Source organism: Centroberyx gerrardi, chromosome 6, assembly GCF_048128805.1.
Source record: "Centroberyx gerrardi isolate f3 chromosome 6, fCenGer3.hap1.cur.20231027, whole genome shotgun sequence".
Taxonomy (NCBI): Eukaryota; Metazoa; Chordata; class Actinopteri; order Beryciformes; family Berycidae; genus Centroberyx; species Centroberyx gerrardi.
The window spans coordinates 8286493-8310416 of NC_136002.1; the positions used below are offsets into that span (position 1 = coordinate 8286493).

General features: G+C 43.3%; 1 protein-coding gene across 1 annotated transcript; it reads right to left on the reverse strand.

The window, feature by feature from the left end:
• Positions 1–73: 73 nt before the first annotated feature.
• On the reverse strand, positions 74–23378 carry pcsk7 (proprotein convertase subtilisin/kexin type 7). Its single transcript, XM_071897268.2, has 17 exons — positions 23313–23378; positions 21097–21400; positions 20418–20654; positions 20166–20300; positions 18874–19039; positions 18686–18776; positions 18347–18401; positions 17960–18098; positions 17713–17813; positions 14589–14756; positions 13141–13245; positions 7317–7419; positions 3941–4097; positions 3373–3467; positions 2786–2891; positions 2367–2484; positions 74–1536 (listed from the first exon to the last, which is right to left on the reverse strand). The coding sequence occupies exons 2-17, from the start codon at positions 21340–21342 to the stop codon at positions 1255–1257; spliced, it is 2304 nt and encodes a 767-aa protein (XP_071753369.1). The 5' UTR covers positions 21343–21400; positions 23313–23378; the 3' UTR covers positions 74–1254.
• Between the last annotated feature and the right edge of the window lie 546 nt (positions 23379–23924).

Consider the following 23924-nt stretch of genomic DNA (forward strand, 5'->3'; position numbering starts at 1 on the left):
TGTGAAGAAGTGTGTGTGTGTGTGTCTGTGTGTTACCCATGTTCCAAACATATGAACACAATCAGAAAGGATATTCCATCAACAGTCTTTTATTATCATTCAGATCACCTGTGACTTGCACAGCAAAGCACAGCCTCCAGCTTCACTCCAAACAGTCCTTTACATAAAAAATTAGAACTCTTTAATACCTTTTTTTAAACACTTTATATATAAATCATTAAACTCGGATGGTTTATATCTGTACAACAGGCACACTGTGTATATATTACACTTGATTAAAAAAAAACAACAACATACATATGCAAACCCCACACACTTGGAAAAACCCACTTCAAGTTTTTAAGTACTGGAGGAAATTGATAACCACACACAACAACCCCAGACTTGAAAGTCAAATGCATCAAATACAATCTCAGAAAATAAATCTTTTTTTTTCTTAAAATGACACAGTATTCTCTTGAAACCTCACTTTCATGGAAGACCTCGCACACTACAGGCACACACACTCGTGCCACAACATACACACACACACACACTCACAGGAACATACACACACACACACACACACACACACACATCAGCACACAGTAACTGTAACATACACACACATCAGCAGTTCTGTAACTTTCTATAGTGCACTTTGTCCTTTACGTTAATGCTCAATGGTGTCTGTGCCATGATAGTGGCACATCCCACCAATCTAAAAACCTCTGCCTTGTGTACACATATGCCTACAGACAAGCATGTATACACACACACACACACACACAAGCATCCTTGTACATCTAATCTTATTAGGACCCTCTCCACTACATGCCTAAACCTTAACCCTTACCTAAACCTAATCTTAACCCTAAACCAAAGTCCCAACCCTTATCTAGCCCCCTGACTGGCAAAATGTCCTCTCTTTGGAGGATTTTCCTCATCTTTGTCCTTGTGAGGACATTTGGTAGAAGGATAGAAGTACAAGAACACACATTCACACACTCTCTGACACCCCTACTGCCTATGTCAATGCACGAACACACATAGATTTTGATACAAGGCCACATGTTTGGGGAATGCAGAGAGGGACACAAGTGAGTCCACTCTTCACAGTCAGGTCCATCTCCAGTCCACTCTGTGCCCCAACCCATCACAGTTAAGACTTAAGGGGCCAGAGTAGGACAGCAGAAAGGTTAAAGGGGGTCAGAGCCTGAGAGGATCCATGAGCATGGACAGTGAGAGGTCTTAGGTCCATCATCTGGTTCAGTGCTATGTGGCCGGCCTCTCTCCATTGATAAGCATCACTTTGGCCTCGGAGTCCAGCACCGCATGCAACTCGACCCCTGAGTCCCGCTCCTCTTCCTCCTCCTCCGCCCCCTCTTCCTCCTCCAGTGATGCCTCCTCTACGCCTCGGCGTCCCCTCCTGGCCCGGTGACCTCGCCGTCTCCTGCGCAGGCAGAGCAGGTCCCTGAGGTCCAGGTGGGCCAGGGTGACCTCCAGGGTGTAGTAGAGGGACCAGAAGAGAGCGAAGCAGCCCAGCAACAGCAGGAACTGGAGGAGAAAGACAGATGCGGTAAATCAGAATGCCAAGACTGCTGGATTCTCCAGTTCTCTGATGGACGTGCGGATGAGGTGGGAGAGAAGAAACAAGAGGGGAGGAGGAGAGAGGGAGCAAGGAGGAGAGGGGAAAACTGGGAGGAAGAGAAAAAAAATAAAGACACAGGGTTCCCACTGTGGGTTGGAGCTTCCATGACCTAAAAAATGTTATTCCTTCCTGGTTTGTTAATATTGTTTTTTCTAAAAGGGTAAACAGTCTGGCTTCCAATACAGGTGGACTCAAAACACACCATCTAATACAATGAATGTGTGAAAATACATTCTACTATATTCCTGTGAAGTGACCATTTGTAAAATTCTCTGATATCCCCTGACTTCCCCAGATAATTTATCTAATTCCCTGACTTGCCCTGTTTGGAATACAGCTCAGAATTCCTTGATATTCCAGGAATTTCATGACCAGTGGGAACACTTTAGACAAAAAGAGAGACAGATATAGAGTGAGAGGGAGAGTTGAAGATGAAAAACCGGCTGCATACATGTATGCAGGTGTGCAGTAATGGCAGAAACTAATGAGGAGAGAGGATCTGTTAAGAGTTTAAAGGAACACCGTCTTCACTTCTCTTCTCTGATAAAAAAAAGATGATAAATCCAGTCTGATTGTGAGAGAAGGATATTGACAGAGCATAAAACTACATACCTATATATAATATTCTATATACCTGTAGATTTTGTTTGGTTTGGTGTGTGTGTACCTTGATGTTGAGAGAGAGAGAGAGAGAGAGAGAGAGAGAGAGCGAGAGCGAGGTGGAGTGGGAGTTTACCTTGAGGCTGTTGGAGGTGAAGGGGTTAACGATCTCCGGTGGGATGTCCAGGCCGGGGGGGCAGGGCAGAGAGAAGCTGCTGTCCAGATACTGGCCACTCATAGCCTCCTCCACCAGCCTGTCAATCACCACACAGACAATCAGCATGCATTAAACCCAAAAGTGTAATAACCCTGATCAAAGTTACAAATACAAGATAAATAAAAAAAAATGCCAACAATCAATAAAACAACAAATCAAATAAAAAGGGAAAATGCACAGAATAATTCAAACAGAATACAATCCCATAGTTCAGGGGAGAGCCAGCCTGAAGGAAGCTTTCGGCGTACCTGGGAGGAAAACACTTGCATTCCATAAAACAGACTTATACTGCCGTCACTAGGCGGACGACAGTATGAAAAGTGTGTGTGAGTGCTGACCTCTGTCTGTCCCTGACATCGCTGTAGGTCAGAGAGGAGCCGTACAGCGTCAGCTTCCACTGCTTCAGCACCCCCACTGCAGCGCACAGCTGGGACGTCGGCTCTTCTACAGGGACACACAGACAGGAGTGTGTTGGGTGTACGTTTGGTCACAAGGAAGCACATGAAAACCAGATAAAGAAGCGATCAGGTTCGCATTGTAATCAGGATTCTACGCAGTCTGGACGTAATCTAGCCACAATGCATAAGCAAGTAAAGAGATGGAGAAGGAGAGCAGGAAAAAGGAATGCAGACACAGGATGATAGCCATTTTCAGGCCAAGTGTGGACATGCAGCGATGTGTAATGAGAGAGAGAGAGAGACAGAGAGACAGAGAGAGAGAGAGAGAGAGAGAGAGAGAGAGAGAGAGAGAGCGAACAACAGACAGAGACGTGTGTGTGCATCCCACCCTCGCTAAGACATTCCCATCCCATTACTGACACTTCTCTTCGCTAGATGCTTCACAATACGTCCTCTGTTTGTCAGTGCATGCACGTGTGTGTGTGTGTGTGTGTGTGTGTGTGTGTGTGTGTGTAGCAGCGTCTTACTGTGGTCAGCTATCTGTAGGCGGTACTGGCCTTCAGCTCTCTCTCCCCAGCAGCGCACAGTGGAAAAAGTCCAGTCCTGGTAGCCTGAAGAGTCCCTGTATGCATATCCACACACACACACACACACACACACACACACACACAAGCAAGAGACAACTATGTCAGCGAACACCGAGAAACACATGCGCACATATTCAAACACATACAAACTTCATAGGGTGATTTGTTTGTGTTTCACTTGTTTCTGTACCTGAATAATATTTTTTTAACAGAATAATGTTTTGCCATCACTACAGTACAGGTATAACATGTACTCAATTATAAATATGCATACTGTTTTCTATATGATTATCATATTATTTTATTTCCTTCCTTTTGTAGCCGCAATTCTACTCAATTCTGATGCTCTACTTGGTGTTCAATTCTAATCTCACTCAACTATTTAACCAAACACACTAATTTCATATTTTTTCACCATTATCTCTTCATCTGCGCTAAAAGCATTGAAGACATGATCACATATATTAAAAATGGTTTCAAGTGTGTGAGCGTGTGTGTGTGTGTGTACCTGTCGATGGCGCGGCGGGCCCCGATGAGTGATGTCATGCCGCTGGGGCAGATCAGCATGATCTCCACGTTGCCACGGCAAGGATGGCTTATCGTCACGGTAACCGACACATGCTCCAGTGTCTGCATCCCCGACTGGCTCAGGTCAGCGGAAGTGACTGGGGGAGAGGAGACATGAGCTTAGTGTGTGTGTCTGTGTGTGTGTGTGTGTGTGTATATCCCGGAATGATGAGGCTATCTGCCATTACTTTCAAAAAGAGTGTAGCCCTCCTTGTAGTAACTGTTAATGTAAAATCTTCCACATTATGTAATAAAATAATAATGTAATCCCTCTGAATGAGTCAAAAATGTAATAAAACATGTTTGACAGATAATGTAACAGACTGATATTGTAATAATTGTAAATCAATAACAGAATTAATTAATAATAAATAAATAAAAAATAATCATAATGCATTATATTACCAGGAAAACATTGTTACAATATCAGATTTAATAAAAATCTCCCTCTAAATGGGTTGGAAATGTACTGAAACCTGGTTAATGTAATAGTGTGATGCTATTACAATATCTAATGCATAGCAATTTATTACATTAACAGTTTATTACATTTTCAACCCATTTAGAGGGACACTTTCTTATATTTTGACAAGTTATTACATTATCTGGCAGTTATTGCATTTTCAGTTGCTGCACAATATGATGGGGGGCAAAGCAGAGCAGCTGGAGGAGAAATAAAACACAAGGCGAGCCTGACACAGTGGCATCTTGAGAAATATCTCTCCACTCTCTCTCCTTTAAAGGATAAAGCCGGTGTTTTTTAATGCATTGCTTACCGTCAACAAATCCTATGAAAATAACAAAATCAACAATGCGTTTGCTCTACTCCCGTTACTTTCTGACTTCCCATGTACCGTTTTTAGCCGTCAACCCGGAAGTCATTGGCTACAATTGTAAGCTAAAAACCTTGAAATACGGCTCACAAAGACATAGGTTCAATTTTAAAAATCGCTAACTGTTACCACAAAAAGTCACACTGTTGTAGTTATTACCAAATCAAATTCATATGGGAACAAATTCTTTGTTATTATCATTCATTATCATCATTATCATTATTTTCGGTGCTACGGAACTACTTTCCTGAGATCGCAAACGTGTTTGCAGCCGGCTTATTAAGTTGTTTGTGGAAAAAGTCAGCCGGCCAGGTGCATCGTGATGATGAAATATGCTGCCCAGAGCAACGGCATGGCTCTCTGACGTGCTTTTAATGGTTTTTTTAATACAATGGAGTTCTATGGCTGTTGGGACATGAGGCTGCATTGGGCACCGGCTACATGGACGAGACTTGCTGGCAAAGTCGAGTGCGAGTGTCCAGTAATGCCCTGGTATTTCCTGGACTCTGCCTGCTAACGGGCCCTGATGCTCCTTGACCATGTAGGGCTGCACACATCCTCGGGCCAGGGAGGGATGCAAGGGAACGAGGAAGGGAGGAGAGGGAAGGAAAGGGTGTATGGTGTGGGAGGAGAGAGAGAGAGAGAGAGAGAGAGAGAGACTGTAGAGGAAGAGGCGGTAAGGAGACGGAGACAGGTGGAGGAAAGAGGGGAGAGGTGCCGAGAGACGGGCGAGTAAACTGGAGATGAAATTGGGAAGGTGGAGACTGTGGAGGGGAAGAGGAAGGCAGGACAATGTCAAACCTCCTTTTGGTTCAATATGCTTTATTGGCAGGAAAGGAGAGAATACGTGTTCACTATAACTATATTATTTCCTCTGTCTTGTGTAATTTTTTTTTTTTTGGCTTTGGGACAAATAACAGTTGAATCTTGAATGTTGTTACATTTTAAATCACCCTCCCTCTTTTATCACAAGCTCTCTCCCTCTCTTTCCTTCACTTCAATATCCCTCACTTTATCAGTTCTTCACTCTGCTGCTTTGTATATAACACACGTTTCACAGCCAAAGACTGACGCTCCAATACCTCCCACAATGAGAGGCAACACACACACACACACACACACATATAGATACCTTTCACTCAGGACCACACAAACACACCCTGTATCACTTGAGCAACTGCGACATCTTTCCATAAGCAACACCACTCACTCTCCTCTAGTGCTGGATGGGAATGGGGATCTGACTGGTGGTTATAAGGTGAAAGTTGGCACAAACTCCACACACACACACACACACACACACACACATACACATACACACACACCAGTAGCGGCTGTGTTCACATGGGAAGGCAGCTCTTTGAAATGCTGAGGGCAGGAAATTAGCTAATAAGGCAGCCAAAACACATAGCAACTAGAACAACAAACACACTGCAGAGGAGAGTGACAGGCTGACCTGAACACTGTCAATGAGAAAAAGACTGGTACGGATTTGACCATGATTGATTCATGGGAGTTTTGAATGGGGAAATGTGTAATAAGGCGGTTTGAAACAGTATAATGTCTTTTTGAAATTTAGCCCAGGCGTACTTTGTAACTGTCAGCAACTCTTTGCTTTGTCCTACAGAAACTGCTGCTGCATGAGACTAGACAGTAACACACACACACACACACAATCCACGTTATCTGCCCCACACACACAGCAGTGAGGGAATTCTTTCTTCCAGTGGCAAATGCAGACGTATGCGAACTCATTTAAACAGAGACACACACACACACACACACACACACAGACATGCACACACACACGCACGTCCTCTGGCTGCGCTCCTGACCACAGCGAGGCCATAAAAGAGGGAAGATACAGATCGAGGGAGGGGAGGAAAAAGAGAAGAGAGAGAATCAGCAGAGGGAGGAGGAGATGTTTCTGCTAGGATGAGGTCACCCCGTGTGTACATGCAAGTGTGTGTGTGTGTGTGTGTGTGAGAGAGAGAGAGAGAGAGAGAGAGAGAGAGAGAGAGAGAGAGAGAGAGAGAGAGAGAGAGAGAGAGAGAGAGAGAGAGAGAGAGAGAGATCACACACACACACACACACACACACACAGACAGACAAATGTGAGAGAATCAAAGAGTGGTGGGAAGCTACAAAGGAACAAAAACTGCTGAGGACGAAACAGAGAGGAGTTGGGAAATACCGAGACAGATCGGGGAAAAGATGAAGAAGAAGAAGAGAAAAAAAAAGATCTGGAGAAATCTAGTCCAATATTTCAGAGTGGACACGGGGACACACAAACTGAAGAACATTTCCTAATATGGACAGGCAGACTGACTGAGGAGCAGGGAGGGAGGGACTGGCTACGTACTGCAATGTGTAAACTCTACAAACAACTGTCCAATAGAGAGCTGAGGCAGAGAGGGAGAGGGAGAGGGAGAGAGAGAGAGGGAGGGAGAGAGAGGGAGAGGGAGAGCAAGTAGAGCTAGTTACCATTCCAGATGCGGATCAGTTTGTCGGGATAAATCATGATAGACTCTTCCTCCTTCAATACCGGACTCTGATAGGAGACGAGGAATGGCACTGACTCCCAAACCTGAGAGAGAGAGAGAGAGAGAGAGAGAGAGAGAGAGAGAGAGAGAGAGAGAGAGAGAGAGAGAGAGAGAGAGAGAGAGAGATTCTTAAAAGAACAAACAACTAGGACTGTCGCAGTAACCGCAATATTGCAATACCGCGCTATAGACAAGCCGACCGCGGTGGATGGCAAGCAACCGCCACAACCGCGCTATGTTCACGTTTTTTCTTTTTTTCATGAGGCTAGGCACTTCTTGTTTTACACTTCAATGCGTGTGTATTGAATGTTAAATAAATTCATAATGAAAACAATAAGAGTGTATTGTTTCCCGCCAACAGCGTTTACATGGAGTCTTTTAATCAGAATAGTAGCCCAATCAGAATAAAAATGCCTCATATAAACGCCTCAGTCAGAATAAACTGGCCGATCCGAATGAAATTTCATTCCGTTTGAGAGGGGTGGTTTAACCCTTTCATAATCCGGTCGATGGATAAAATTTCATCATGTAAACACTCATTCCGATCACTTTCTTTATCTCGCCTCTTTCTGCACACGCTCGCGCATTTAACGTAAGTCACGTCAATTACGTTACCCTTCTTTTCCGGGAGGATTCGAATGGATGTGCTTGTTATTAACCCCGGGGCGCTCGGGCTTGATGTAGGCGGCGCAGCCCGTTTTTATATCAAGTCCTGACTCCGCCTCTCCGGACCAGTTTCGGTTTACAGCGGTGAAAATTACAAATGGACACAATCATTGCGGGGGCAAAACAAAACGTCTTTTTCTGACACTTATGGAGTCCTATGTTGTGATAAAACTGTAAAACTGTTTCATCAGAAAGAACAGCAGCAAAGAAATAACCGAGGCAGGTCCATCTTTTAAAAACGTAAGCCCATGTTAGAGTGCTGGATTCGGTGTTTTGCGCATGTCAGAAACTTTTATTCTGATTACATACTGTGAAGCATGTAAACGCACATCTTAATGCGATCGTTATATTTAGCGCTCATGTAAACACTTGCGTAGCAATCTTCCTTCGGAATGATTTCATTCAGAATGAAAAAAAATGTCTCATGTAACCGCAGTCCAACTTGGCGACTTTGTCACTAGATTTAGCGACTTTTCAGAACCCCCTGGCGACTTTATTTCTGAAAAGCGACTAGCGACAAATCTGGCGACTTTTTCTGACCATGGGGAACAATGTTGAAGTGTTGAATCCCAAAGTATTTGCCAATAAATTGGTACAGCTGATGCCGGTTTGCTCTACTTGCTTGTCATCCAGAGAAGTCTGATGATCACAGCGCTTCCCACACACAGCGTAGCCCCCTGCGTCCGCTGCGAGCGGAGACATATATTGATATGCAAATTAGCATGTGCCGTCATCTGGCGACTTCTTATCGCATACACCGCATACCGCGCTGTTGAGCCACCCTAAATCACCGCAGGGGAAATTCCTTCACCATGACAGCCCTACAGACAACAATAGAAATGAACGGAACATTGTCAGCCCAGTCAGCTGTATGACTTGCCTAAGCTGGCAAACAGCCAGGATGATTACCAAAAGGCTATAGCAAGCCCAGAGATTCAATCTCTTTTATATACATTTATAATGAATTCATATCCTCACACTAATGAAGGTTTAAGTCAGGCAGTGCAACAAATTAATAACATATTTACAAAGATTGCAGGGAAATCCAAAATGAAATTAACTAAACACAAGAAGAGAATAATGAAGCATGACCGTTGGTTTGATAGAGATTGGAAAAAACATAAAACACAGTTACGAAAACTGTCCAACCAAAAGCATAAAAACCCAACAGATGACCATTTACGTCTCCAACACTGTGAGACACTTAGAGAATACAAACGTACAATAAGAACCAAGAAATCAAAACACACTTGTGAACAACTGAATCTGATTGAAGAGTTTACTCTCTAAAAGTGAACCCGAGGAGTTAGTGATCCAAGATGGAGAATTATGGACTAGTCACTTTAAAACACTTTATAACAAACCAACTGAAGCATCACCAGAAACCACAGCTATCAAAGAAAAACTATGGAAATGGGAAACAATAATCAAAGATTACCAGAACCCACTTGATTTCCCCATCACACAACAGGAGCTGAGGAAAAAACTCCAGGCCTTAAAAGGCAGCAAAGCATATGGTCCTGATGGTATTCTGAACGAAATGCTGAAGTATTGCTCTGACAAATGTCAATTAGCCATTATAAAACTGTTTAACCTGATTCTATGCACAGGACATTTTCCTGAGATCTGGAATAAAGGGATCATTACCCCCATATATAAAAATGGAGGCAAATTTGACCCACAGAATTACAGAGGCATCTGTGTGAACAGCAATCTAGGCAAGCTCTATTGCAGTATTTTAAATTCAAGAATTGTCAATTTTCTGTCCGAACATGAAGTATTAAACCAAGCGAAATTGGATTTCTGCCTAATTCCCAAACCACCGACCACATCCACACCTTAACAACACTAATTGACACCAACGTCCACCAAAAAAAAAACAAGATTTATTCTTGCTTTGTTGACTTCCAAAAGGCATTTGACTCAATTTGGTATGACGGTCTCCTATACAAATTATTAGAATGTGGTGTGGGTGGGAAAACATACGACTATCAAATCCATGTATACAAACAATCAATGTGCTATTAAAATTGGACACGACGAACTGAATATTTCACACAAGAACGAGGAGTGAGACATGGCTGCAGCCTCAGCCCAACTCTATTTAACATCTATATTAATGAACTCGCCCAACAATTAGAAACATCCACAGCTCACGGTCCCACTCTGCTAGACACAGAAGTCAAATTCCTGCTGTTTGCAGATGATCTGGTCCTCTTGTCAACCACAGAGGAAGGATTACAAGAAAGACTAAACATACTCAACAACAAAAAACAAAAGTAATGGTTTTCCAGAAAAGGTCCAAATCTCAGGAAAATTATTTCACAATTGATGGAAATGTTATTCAATACACCCAACATTACAAGTACTTAGGAATTGTCATTAGTCCTACAGGCAACTTCAATAAGGCTGTGAGTGAACTGAGAGAGAAAGCTAGAAGGGCTTTCTATGCAATTAAAAGAAAAATCCAATTTGATATACCAATTCGGACCTGGCTCAAAATCTTCAAATCAGTTATTGAACCAATTGCACTATATGGTAGTGAAGTTTGGGGACCCAAAATAAGACAAAATTTTCAAATCTGGGAGAAGCATCCAATTGAGACCCTGCATGTAGAGTTCTGCAAGTCCATACTGGGGGTACAAAGAAATGCCCTGAACTCTGCATGCAGGACAGAATTAGGCCAATATCCATTAATAATCAATATTCAAAAACGAGCCATCAAATTTTACAACCACTTAAAAAACAGCAACCCCAACTCCTATCATTATAAGCCCCTGAAATGCCAGGAGCTGAGCAGTAAGAAGGGTTCCCTCTGCCAGCTGGTCCTGGAGCTCACTGCTCCGCCTCAGGACAGACCTCAGTCCATCTGGCCCAACCAAATTATAACAAAACAAAAAGAAAAATATGAAACATATTGGAGAGAACTAACACAATCCAAAAGCAAACTGGAAACTTATTTGGCCCTAAACAGACAGTACATGACGGCAGATTACCTGACCATCGTGACTGAGAAAAAACGGAGAAAATCCTTGACAAGATACAGACTCAGTGAACACAGCCTGGCTGTAGAAACAGGCCGACACCGGAAGACCTGGCAACCCAGAGAGGAGCGGCTGTGTTCACTCTGCTCACAGGCAGAGGTGGAGACGGAGCTGCACTTCCTCTCGCACTGTGCAAACTATGCAGGAATCAGAGATCTCTACCTCCCCAAATTCAAAACAATATGCACAGATTTTGAAAACCTCCCATCAAATGAAAAACTCCAATACCTTCTAGGAGAGAAAAAGGAGTGCGCCACTACTGCAGCCAAATATGTCTCAGCCTATCACTGTCTCAGACAGGAGACACACTGACACTGTCACATATTTATAGAAATTGATCGACTGTTAATTAATTGTTGTCTATTTGTTGACATATCAATTGTATATTTAAGTTTGATTACTGTTATTTGAATTTGTTGACTTTGCTTTGGCAATATGTACTTTTGTATTTCATGCCAATAAAGCACCTTGAATTGAGAGAGAGAGAAAGAGAGAGAGATTTGCTGAACATGAAAAAAATACATGCAAGATACATGCGTTTCAAAGATTTTCCTTAGAAAATGTTTACTTGTTTTACTTTGATCGTCATAATGTAATGATTCAGCTCCATGATATCAAACAGGAGTGATGGAGTTAGTTAAGGATGCTGCCTGTGTGGCTGTTATCACATGGAAGACAGTGGAGGAGGCTAAACTAATGCCTCCTCCGCAAATTCTTTGCATCGAAGCTTCGTTTAATCCATATAACTATATACACACTCAGTGTTTCGCACGGATGATTATTACTGTTGCACAACGCGCTGGAGAAAGAGAGAGAAAATAGCGAGGGGCGAAGAGAAGAGACAGGCCAGAGAAAACGACAGAAAGTGTCCAAAGTTTCGGATCCAGTGTTGCCAACTTGGCGACTTTGTCGCTAGACTTAGCGACTTTTCAGACCCCCCTGGCGACTTTATTTCTCAAAAGCGACTAGCGACAAATCTGCCGACTTTTTCTGACCATGGGAAGCAATGTTAATGTGTTGAATCCCAAAGCATTTGGCAATAAATTGGTTCGGCTGATGCCGGTTTTCTCTACTTGCTTGTCTAATCCAGAGGGGTCTGACGGTCACAGCGCTTCCCACACACAGCGTAGCTCCCTCCCTCCGCTGAGAGCAGGGACTGTAGGATAGGGTCCACTTGTAATTGCTACCGGCGTACGCCGAAACTGGCCCGGGTGGGCGGAGTCAGCACTTAATATTAAAACGGGATGAGATGAAGGCTAGTAAAGAATGCACGTTAATTATGGCTATATGTAATGGCTAGTTAAGAACGTAAATCAATATGGTGGCTAGTTATGATGTCCCTAAGTTAGCTAAGTTTTGCTCAAGAAAATAACCACAGAAAATAAAATGCTGCAGTCAATTTGTGAAAGCCTGAGCTTCATTCATGTTATTATTATGATAGTCACACACACACACACACACACACACACACACACACACACACACACACACACACACACACACACACACACACACACACCTACTCCCCTCACAGTGATGCATAAAATACCCCAGAAAGCAAAATATCAGGTGGTGTAAGTAGCAATTGGAGCCTAAAATGCACCAGTCCAATACAGCAGGTATATTCAGTTTAGTTTGATTGCAGTGAGTAGGGTCAGCAGGTGTAGGGCAACCCTTCAACATAGCAAATAAATGTACATTAGCCAGTCTTATGAACTTGTATGATATTTAGGCCTAGTAATAAATATCAATAATAATTATTATTTCACCTCGTTTTCAGTAAATCACAGTGTCGTATGGACAGCTTCGTGCGGACAGCTTTTCTCTTTTGTATATTTACTATTGCTCTTTAATAAAGCAAAAGTATTTCTTATCCGATTACTCGATTAATCGATGGAATAATCGGTAGAATACTCGATTACTAAAATAATCGATAGCTGCAGCCCTAGTTGGCACAGAACATCTTAACATTTTCTGGCACTTAGTATATTGTTCAGTCGATACCTAAAAGGCTCCAAAGTTCCATACCTAACTATTCTGTGTGTATGTGTGTACCTTGGCAGCGTTGACCAGTCTCCATGCGTTGAGCAGGCCGAAGCCGTGCTGGTGACTGTGGTGGAAGCCGGCTCCATTCTCCCTCCAGTCTGCGCTGGTGTCGCACTGTCCAAACACACATTCACAAATAAGACACACACACACAACTTTTGTTCTTTTGTCCACTTACAATATCGAAAACACAATAATATACAAGCACTACAGTTACAAAATAACGAATTCTAATCAACCTAAGTAGATGAGTGTGGATGGGTTAGGGTTAACACAACAAATATAATTTGGTGAATGTTTTTGTCCAATTCAGTATCATGAGAGTTTGTTTATTTTTTATTATGGGAGGCCATAATGGCAATCAATGTTTGTGCCATGGCCCACCCACTGAGCTCTACAGCACCACCCTAGCTCTATCGCTATAGATTAGATTGGATCATATAAAACTTTAATGATCCCTGTGGGGAAATTGGGTCATGGCAGCAACAGAAAATAGGATATGGATAATAATAATAAGACAAATAAAGAGTACTCAAGATAATCAAGTAATTACAACTGAAAATATTGAGAAACGTACAACAAATAAGTAAAGCTACAGTATTTTGTTGATGTGTATTGATAGCTATTTGCATTATCAGGCTTACAGATGGAGAAACATGTATAGTAAAATGTGTAAAGATGTGCCAATATGCACTGTAAGCTATTCACTTTTGCAGATTTGAGGAAACATGTATAAAGCAACAAGTCCAGACATACAGATGTGCATTATTAACCATTACCTTGTAAAAGATACAGATGGAGTTAACATATGTACAAGAAAAATGAGTCAAGGTTTGTACATTAAAGGAAAAATCCACCCTAAAACACTTTAAAACTGTTTAAAAAAACAGTTACTGCCGATGTATGTTGCATTTTTGCACAGGCACTCAATAGTCAATAGGGAGAAATCCATCGTAGAAGAGGCAGAGAGACCACTGACAGTTGCCTCACTAGACCAGACTGCAATGCAGCCACAAAACATGTTGAGTTTTGAGTAAGGGGTGCGACTCCCACTTTTCTCGACTGGAAAAACCCTCACTCTTATGCTCTTACTATGCTATCTCTATTGCTCTCTCCACCTACATGTATAACCGAGAGCTGAATGCAACAAGTTCTCGTCTCTTCTATGGGGGTTGGCGAAAGTCCAATCTGGGAAATGTAGGAACTCATTAACTGAAGTAAAAATAGACGAGGCAGATTGAAGGAATGTGACAACACTTCATCACAAATCACCTCTGGAATGCATTGAACATCACAGAATGATGATATCTAGCAGTGCAAGACTGTGTTGAGGGTGGAGTTTCCCTTTAAGATTCTGACATGAGAAACCAGGTGAATTACACAACAATACAGGCCTGTAAAGTCACTAATGCAGCAATAAACTTGATTGCACAATATTTACACATAAGAATGCCTACCTTGGTGGCGGTGAAGGCGATGATGTGCTGGACGTCTCTCCAGGTGAGGCAGGGCCGGACCTGCAGCATGAGGGCCACCATGCCGGCCGCCAGCGGGGCCGCGGCCGATGTGCCGGTGTGTCCGTCCGTACAACCGGTCCCCTGCTGCATGGACCAGTCCGACGTCACCTAAGAAGACAGACAGGTTGACAGTGAGGCGTTGAGAGCGGGAGATACGACCGTGGAGACACATGTGCAAACAGTGCCGAGGCGGTGATAGCGCTGGCAGGAGGCCAAACACAAACTGTTACCACACACGTACGTATACATTAGGGTATATCCAACACAAACAGTCGAAGTCACTAGCACTTCACCCAAGGCGCCAGTGTCACGGAGCCCATCATGGCAGAAGGACATATTTACTTTTGGGTGGCCTGAGGTTGACATGGTTTGTGTATGGTTAATGGAGCGCATGAGGACTGACTGACAGGGGGAGAGGCCATAGGGAGGTTCAGCTTTTAGGGAGATGAAAGGAATGAGAGAGAGAGAGGGAGAGAGAGTAGTTCTACCAATGAAAGAAAAAAAATGTAGAAATGGGGAATGGAATGGAAATGCAGAGGAGGAATGAGGAGATTAATATCGTGACAGAATACAACATGGTAGGTGAATGGGGAGGGAGGAGAGGATGGGATAGTGGATGGGAACCTTAACATGGGAGAGGAGGTCGTTTCTTACTATTCTTTTTCACCTTTGTCTCTCTCACTTCTCGTGTGCGTGTGTGAGACATATTAGACCTATCAAAAGACACTCAGCTCTCAGAGTTTCTCACAGTGAGAAAAACACGCGTATACAATCGTACACACTCGTACACAATACACACAATCGCATATAACCTCCACGACCACCACCTAGAGGCACGCACTTTTCAACACACACACACAGTAGTGACAGCCTGTGTGATAGAGGGACCGTAGGGATGTGTGCTGAGGAATTCCCAGACCTCTGTGTTTACAGACGGACGTCATGTAAGGCCTTTTTCCAACAGCTGTCCCGCCCATGTAGACAGAGAGGAGCTGCTGTGCAAGTGCAGCAGTGCAGCACATCCACTGGGTTTTCCAGCGGAGCCAGTCGTGTTCATCCTGAGGCAGCTGTCTTTGTGGTGACAGCGAACAAGCGTTATCAGGAGGCGAGTCCCACATCACTGGTTTCCATAATAGGGCGGCGTCATATTAACATAAACGTCACAGTTTTTTGTCTTGATTATGCAATTACAGTACACGTGTGGACTGCTATTTCTACATAATTCAATTTTCAGCACTTTGGGGAGAAAAACCTGAAATCTTAATAGGCTTCACTTAGTTTGAATATGGCAATGGTGTTTTTCGGAAACTGCAATAGTCAATATTGTGATTTGGACTGTTCTGTGATTAATTGTTATTAACTGTTATGACATTAACAGCCTCAACTGAGAATGGGTAAGAGAGGCTGGACTGGCAGTAAAAGCAGTAGCTGCTTTGGTGACAAGGGCCAAAGTAAAGACTGTGGTAGTGGACATTGTGAGCTAAATCATAACCCTAATTTTACCCCAGTTTGTCCCTCAGGGATTGATAAATGATCAGTCTAAAAACACCAATGTCTTTCCAGCGCAAATCTAGCGATTAAGCCCAAACAAAGCATCAGTTCCCAAAACTCATCCTGACATTAAAATCATATTTAACTGCATAGGCTTACAAATGAAAGACTATCTCAGTAGTAAAAGGTTTATACACATTTTGTTTACAATTTCAACAAGCTTTCTATGATAAATAGTGACATATCCATGACAACCGTTTGTCAACATGCATATTCAAACATTGAATTTTTTTGGTTAAATAGCTGATTCTAGGACCCCATGTTTTTTTGGTTAGCCACAACTATTCCTTAGTGACTTATATAATCAGGAATTTTTTATTTGGGTTATTAGTCCTTAAAATTGCCTCAGTCTACCAGCAGTCAAGTTTGACCTGACTGGTTGAAAAATAAAATTATGAACAAACTGCCATGACATTGCCAAAACGTTGTTGATGTGTAATGTTTTTCCATAACTGCTCTGGGCCTGTACTGTGACTTTTCCAGGCTTTTGAGACGGTAACAACACTGTGATAAAAATGAATTTGGGAAACCAGTTGAGCTTGGTAGACTTTGGTTGGATTGAACAGAGTGCAATACTACTAGGAAGTGTGTGGTAAGCAGTTGGCTTATGATGCATTCTGTGGTTGGTGGTGGATCAGTCTTCTCCAGAGGGAACCAGTGCCTACTGAGCACTTCTCCACCTGGCAATGACATCCCTGCTCCAGGCTGTGTTACCACGGTGACAGCCGCAAACAGCAGCAAATAGAAGCCGATGGCTTCACTGAGCCCATACTCCATTCATCTGTCATCATTTCTGATTAAAATACTGTCTGCTCCTCCAGCTGTGGAGTTCTTTTTCAATCTTTCAAACTTCTTTCGCTATCACTAACATTTCAATTTTAGAGCGCTTCAACTGCCATACAGTGCAATTAGGGATTTGTTTGAGTGCAGGAGGAGCATCTCTGAAGCAACTAGGGGATTCAGTGTCTTGCTAAATGACTATGGTATCTGCAGGTTTCAGAAAGACAAATTCAAGACTTTTAATTCAATGCTACATGGAATTTAAATTTAATACAGATTTAAAAACCAAAATAAAGAAACAAGACTGGAAAAACCAGCCTATTTCCGATTGAACATAGCTAATGAAACCGAGGAATGAAAAGAGGAAATTAACTGGAAAGGGACATTAAATCCAGTTGTGCTTAGTAACGACATGTAATTAAAAAAACATGTTGCATACCCTGTTCTGTAAGAGTCTAACAGTGGACATGCAGTGCAAATAAACCATTGCATGGTGAAAAAATAAGATCTCTACTAAGAGTATTTAAGACATTTTAATACATTTTAATTTCAATTTATATATTTTTTATGACTTTTTCAGGATACACATATCCTGAAGGAAACTTTGGGAGTGATCCTCCTGTCCTCATTCCTCCATTCTTTAGCCTCGTCATCTTTCTTGATCCCTTTTGTGTGTGTGTGTGTGTGTGTGGGTGTGTGTGTGTGTGTGTGTGTGTGTTCACTTTGGACTTACAATGCTCCTCATCTTGTTCCCCCCACTGCTGAAGGTGACAGCCAGCATGGACGCACACTCTTCAGCATAGAAGGGCATCCTGCCGTTCTCATCTACTGCCCCTGCAACACACACACACACACACACACACACACACAGACACACACACATAGACACACACACAAAGCATGATCATTTATGGCCCTATGCACACATGTCCACATCTAAAACACAAGTACACACACACCTGACAGCTGCTGTGTCTTACCGATAGTGATGGTGTAGATGGAGTTGGCGTAGCCGTCATAGTTGCAGTTGTCATTGTATTGACCTCCGTTACCGCTGGCAACCACGAAGATGCTGCCGAAGCCTCGTCTGCCAGCGATCACGCCGTGCTGCAGCGCCGCCTGCGGAGGAAAGAAACAAAATGCTGCTTCATCATCCACTATAAGATAATTTGCAGCGTTAAAAGAGGGAAAATGATACTTTTTTAACATCAAGTACCAGAGAGAAATTAAAACAAACAGTTTGACCATTGTAAACACAATCCTGTCACATGTCTGTGACTGATCTGCTGCGGTGTACTGCCCTCTGCAGGAGAAAGAGAGTGGTGCACACAAGCGTTCTTGCCTGGCACTTTGGATTTTTCTCTCACCTTGCCTAGAGGATGTGGTCCGTCCACAGTGCGTCCATCATCATCTGGACCCCAACTAGAAGAGACAACAGTCCAGATCAAAGGAATCATTTAACATACGGCGATGTGCAGGAGGTGGACAAGTTCAATGTGGATGTGTGAACCCAAATGTGCACAAAATGTTGACAATATGATACTATGGGATGGTAAAAATTCACATTAAAACATCCTTGGAAACTGTTTTAAACTGATATCAGAAATATATTTAGGTCCCAATTTTCCCAATGATATTTTAAAGTGTACTGAAGTCTCTATCCTTACAGAAATACCTAATGGGACCAGACAGACAGTGTTCCACACCTGCAGCTGTAGACGTCGTTGACCTGGTAGTGCTTGTTGAAGGCGATGGCCTCCATGCTGTCTGTCAGCGGGCCGTCCAGGACTCTGATGCCTCAACACAGAACAAGGAGAGAGAGAGGCTTCACAACACAGTCCTGTCTTGTTTAGCGCTGGGATATCCAAGCTTTGAACAAGAAAGCCTCCTGTACCTGCCACCTTGCTGCCGTAGGCCACTCCCACAGCACAGAAGCTGTTGTTGGGAACGGCGGCGATCTCTCCGGCGCAGCGCGTCCCGTGGTGGTTATCACTGTGGGCGTCCGGGTGGGGCATGGGGTCCGGGTCGTTGGAGTTCAGGTCGTAACTGCCCTCCGGACTCTTGAGAGGGACACAAGCGCATTGTGGGCGAATGAGTACATGGTTTACAGAAAGGGAAAGGCAAGTTCCTCAGAGGCACCGCTACCCAGACTTAACCAGATCACAATGAAAAATAGTTCGACTTGAAATCCAAACTTCTGATGCTCTGATTGAATTGTCACTAAGTCTAAACATGAATAACGTTATTGGACCAGTGATCGCTTATATGAACTGGAAAAGAATATAGAATGTTTTGACCTCTTAGGGAGTGTTCACACTTTTGTGCTTTTTTTGTAGAAAAAGCACTGCCTCAACTTAATTTTGTGCTGATAAAAAAAATTACCAGGTTGCATAACAGATATTTTGTTTCCATTAGATGTAGCTGCAGTACTGCCACTATCAGCACTTTTGTACCAGAAACCCTATGCTCCATGTACGAACAACTTTTCTACCACTACTTCCCCATTTTTATTCTGGTTGTTGATATCATCAACTGTCAGCTGAAATCAAAATCTGTAGACTCCCGCAAAACCTGACGAAGGTCACCTGACCGAAACGCTGTGTCTTGAAATAAAATCCTTGCAAGTGAAGACAGTGTGCGGGAGTCTACAGATTCTGATTTTATCCTTCTCCTCCGCCGCACCTGGCACATACACACGGTTGTGCAAAGACTATCATTACAGAAAATCTACTGTCAGCTGCCCACCTAGTGGGAAACCTGCCTCTTTTTTTTGCTGTGATTGGACTTTCTCAAAAAAAAAAAACAAACAGACATTATATTCACTCGCTCCACTCTGCTTAAAATAAAGCCAGACACAGCAAGTTTTCCAAAGTGGATGCTTTCTGTCTGCCTTGCCTTGCGGGGACTCCACCTTGACTTTAATGTAAAAAAAAAAAAGCCATTGGCAGTTTGAAAAAAGTGGAATGGTGGGAACACACCCTTAGTTGGCAAACGTGCAAACCGTTTGCCTTACTTGGTGATTGTGCTTTTTCAGAAACCCGCAACTCTCTCCAAAAAGTTAATCCATAACAGAAAGACTCCCATATAAAGTTCATAGGTAGTTCAGATGGATTTCTTTTATCTCTACTATCCAGTCATAAGCACATTCGATCATAGCGTGAAATCACTGTTACGGTTCTGACTTACATAGTTAGGCTGGATGTCCTGGAGGGTGTGTTCCACCCCGTCGTCAACCACCACCACTGTGACTCCTCGGCCAGTGATGTTGCGCTCCCACACCCCCGTCACGTTGATGTCCATACCCTTACTGAGGTCGTTGTGCTGCAAGGGACGGGGTAAAATAAGGAAGCGGTCGGGTGAGAAGGGCAGTGAAAAGAAAAAGGTTGAAAATGGAAAGTGGCAAGACGGATACAGTCACACACTCATCCATATCCTCACCAGGTGCCACTGTTTGGGGTATCGGGGGTCGTTGAAGGCCACTGATCTCTTGGAGCGGCTGAGGACTCTCTCCTGGGAGTGCCACAGGACATGGGGGTGGGCTGCCAGAACGTCCCCGGGCCGGACACTCTTTCCCCCGGCCACAGACCTAGCGCCAGGCTTGGCAGAACAAAGCAGGTAGTGGCCTTCCAGCTGCCCAATCTGGCCCTGGTTCTCCAGTCCGGCCTGCTCCGCTACCTGGGATGGAGAGAATACAGCCGATCAGTACACAATTTAAACTGGGGCGATACTTCTATAACCGGGCAACCTATCCTTTTCCCTGACCTAGGCAACTTTAAAATAGATTAGATGAAGATGATTCCCGTGGGGAAACGGGGTCATTGCAGCAGCAGAAAATAGGATACAAACAGGGAGCATCAAACATAATGCCACTATGGCGCTGTTAGAGTAAGAGTCTAACAGCCCCGAGATGTTGAATTTTGTGGAAGCGTCTCTGCCAGGAATCAAACTCAGGTCTCCCAATTGAGAGTCTGCAATCTAACTCCCTGCAGCACACTTTCACCCACATGGCCATAAAGTGGTGAACAGAGCGACCGACCGACTGACTGACCGACAATGCGATCCATAGAGCCCCTTCTGTCGCGGGGCTAAAAATACATGAATGAAAAAAATACTTCACCCTGTTGGCGATCAGATCCAGGTCCACAGAGCTCTGCTCCCCATCTTCTCCCTCCAGATGTGGGTCAGAGTGGAGCCGGACTGCCCAGGACTGACCTGGACCACAGGAGTGGGACGGCGACGGCGAGGGAGGGGAGGAGGAGAAGGGGAATGAGGGAGCAACAGAGGGCAGGAGGGTCAGAAGCAGGAGGGAGAAGGAGGACAGAAAGAGGAGGAGGAGGAATGGGGGGAAATAGGGCGTTGCCATGGCAACGGAGGCGATGCGTGGGGTCAACCAGGCAGGCCTTCCTCATCTGAACAGCAACCTGGATACGAGAGACAAAGAGGGATGAGAAGAGGAGAGGAACAGAGATGTTGTTAGTACTGAGAACAATCTGGCTACTCATCAGTATTCGGAGGCCAATAGTTACATTTCACAGCAGCAGGCTAACTCTCTTACCGACCACCGATTCAGAGAGCTGTGGTTGAAGCACATGTTTCATTAACACACTCTTGATACATCATAACACAAGTCTATCCTTGAGCTAACCATACACACTGTGAAGACGCTTTCACAGACGAGTGCTGTACCATGAGCTTTCATAGCCTTGCTAGCTAAATGACAGAAGAAAAACAATCAACTTTCTACTTTAAAAGGGAAACATCACATCACATACCATCAGATAACTCAGAGATAACTCTGTTTTGAGATTAAAAGGTGGGACCTGTGATTCACTACACTTCAGCTATGATTTCACTAGCCAGTGTGAAAACACAGAGTAGTCTACTGGGAGGAGGAGCACAAACCTGTACAAAGTAGAAGATATTCTTTCAGTGAACCATTTTCCCTGAAAAGACTTAGGCTATGTCATCAAAACAGCCAACCTACAAAATGACCCAGCTATATAACACGGGTGTGTATGCTCATATTACGCATACTAAATAAAGACATGTCATAACAAGATTGCACGATAAGCTTGTTCCTAATCTAGATGTCTCGGCCCCAAACTGTGAAGAACTAACTAGTGAATTACTGCCAACTTAACTAAAAGAACGTATTAAAGTTAAGAGTGTCATTCCACAAGGCTACTTAAGCACTGACAAATATGCCCAGATGACAGTAAACTCAGTTACAAACCGTCGGACGGAAAAAAAAATAAAGTGGGGGAGGGCATCCCTATCACAACAAACATCTGCCCTGCTGAAGTGTCCTCGGGCAAGACACTGGCTGAATAGCTGAGAGTTTTACGTTCCCTCCTCATTCCACACTCGGGGGAATCTCCTGCAGTACCCGGATGTGTTAACACGCCCTTTTGGAGTGTCAGTCATTTACATTTTTTGTTCATGAGTTCATATCGATGTTCCCTCCCCTAGGACTATCCTCCCTCTGATGGAGTTGATTGATTTAGATTTCCCATAATTCTTTGAGAATTAAAGATATAAAATGTTTCATTCCCGTTTTTATACCAGTTCACCACTCCTCCTTGTTAACTTTAGTTTCAAGTGAGTATCCCTCCACATGGCGTACATAATACATCACATGGAGGGCAGGCTGCCTCTCGGAGGGGAGTGAGGGCTTGGATTTACACACTTTTGTCAGACATCTGACCCTGACCTCTGACCTCCCAGTGTAGGAGGGCAACAGAAGATAATATCCCTATAGAGATCAATAGATCAAAAGTATCACAGATAAAACTGTGAGTCAATATGTTTCAAACAGATCACCTCTAAAACTTTTAAAAACATTAGCATCAACAACAATCTGACTTCAGTGGTCAGTGACATTTAAATTAAAGTTATTATACTTTGAAACCACCTAACAGCTGTTACACCTAGCTAGGCAGAAGGCAGGTAGCTAGCTAGCTCTCAATTTTGCTGATTGCTCAGTTTTTAGCTGGTAGCTCATCCAGTTGGCTAGCTAGCTACCGTTAGTCGTTGGCTGAACCGCCTCAATTGTATGACAAAGGTTTGCTACACTCTACGGCTACGACGAAATGACGAATGTCAATATAAATTTGTAGCAACATTGTTGAAACTGGGAACAACTTGGAGTAAGACACGAGTTTCACCGTACAGTTACTGTTGTGGTTGTGAAAGCTAATTCAGATACCAAACAAACGCTGGCGACCTAAAGACTGTCATCGCCGCCTTTCTACGAGAACGGAAAACGGAAGGTATCAGTGGCCATGAAAACGTTTTGCCACAATAGTTTTTTTTATCATAACACACGCATATTACCTTTCCACTGAAATCGTTCCCCGTCTATGTGCGACAAAAACACTGGTAAGCTTGTCATCTCATTTCCGTAAAACACAAATTACGCAAACAGACGTACTACGTCAGCCAACAGTTTCGGAAACGTCATACGTGTCACCTGATTGGTTTGAAGCCATGACTGAGTACAAGTGCAGCACTCGAACCAAACCACAGGAGGGCAGTCTGGGTTCTGCGTCTCAGGCTTTGGTCTCGGGTCTGTTTCTGATGGGTGACGCTGGTCGTAATACAGTAACATCTAATAATACACTTTAATACAAATGGCACGTGTTCATAAAGAGCTTTAACAATTAAACAAAGTAAATATCCTACTCAATATCAATAGCAAAATAAATTTAAACAAGTAAAAACAGAAATGCACCACAAGATAAAAAGATAAGAATAAAGGATAGAAATATAATTTAAAGAAATCGGATAAAAGACATTACACAAAAACAAGTTTATAAAAAAATCGTTTTTGAATTAGTTATCTAAAAGATAATGCTGATTCTGCATTAGGTTTAGGCTATGATTTCCTGATATGCATATATCAGGCCATTACTGGCCTTTTATTTAAAATTGGGTATAGACCAGTCA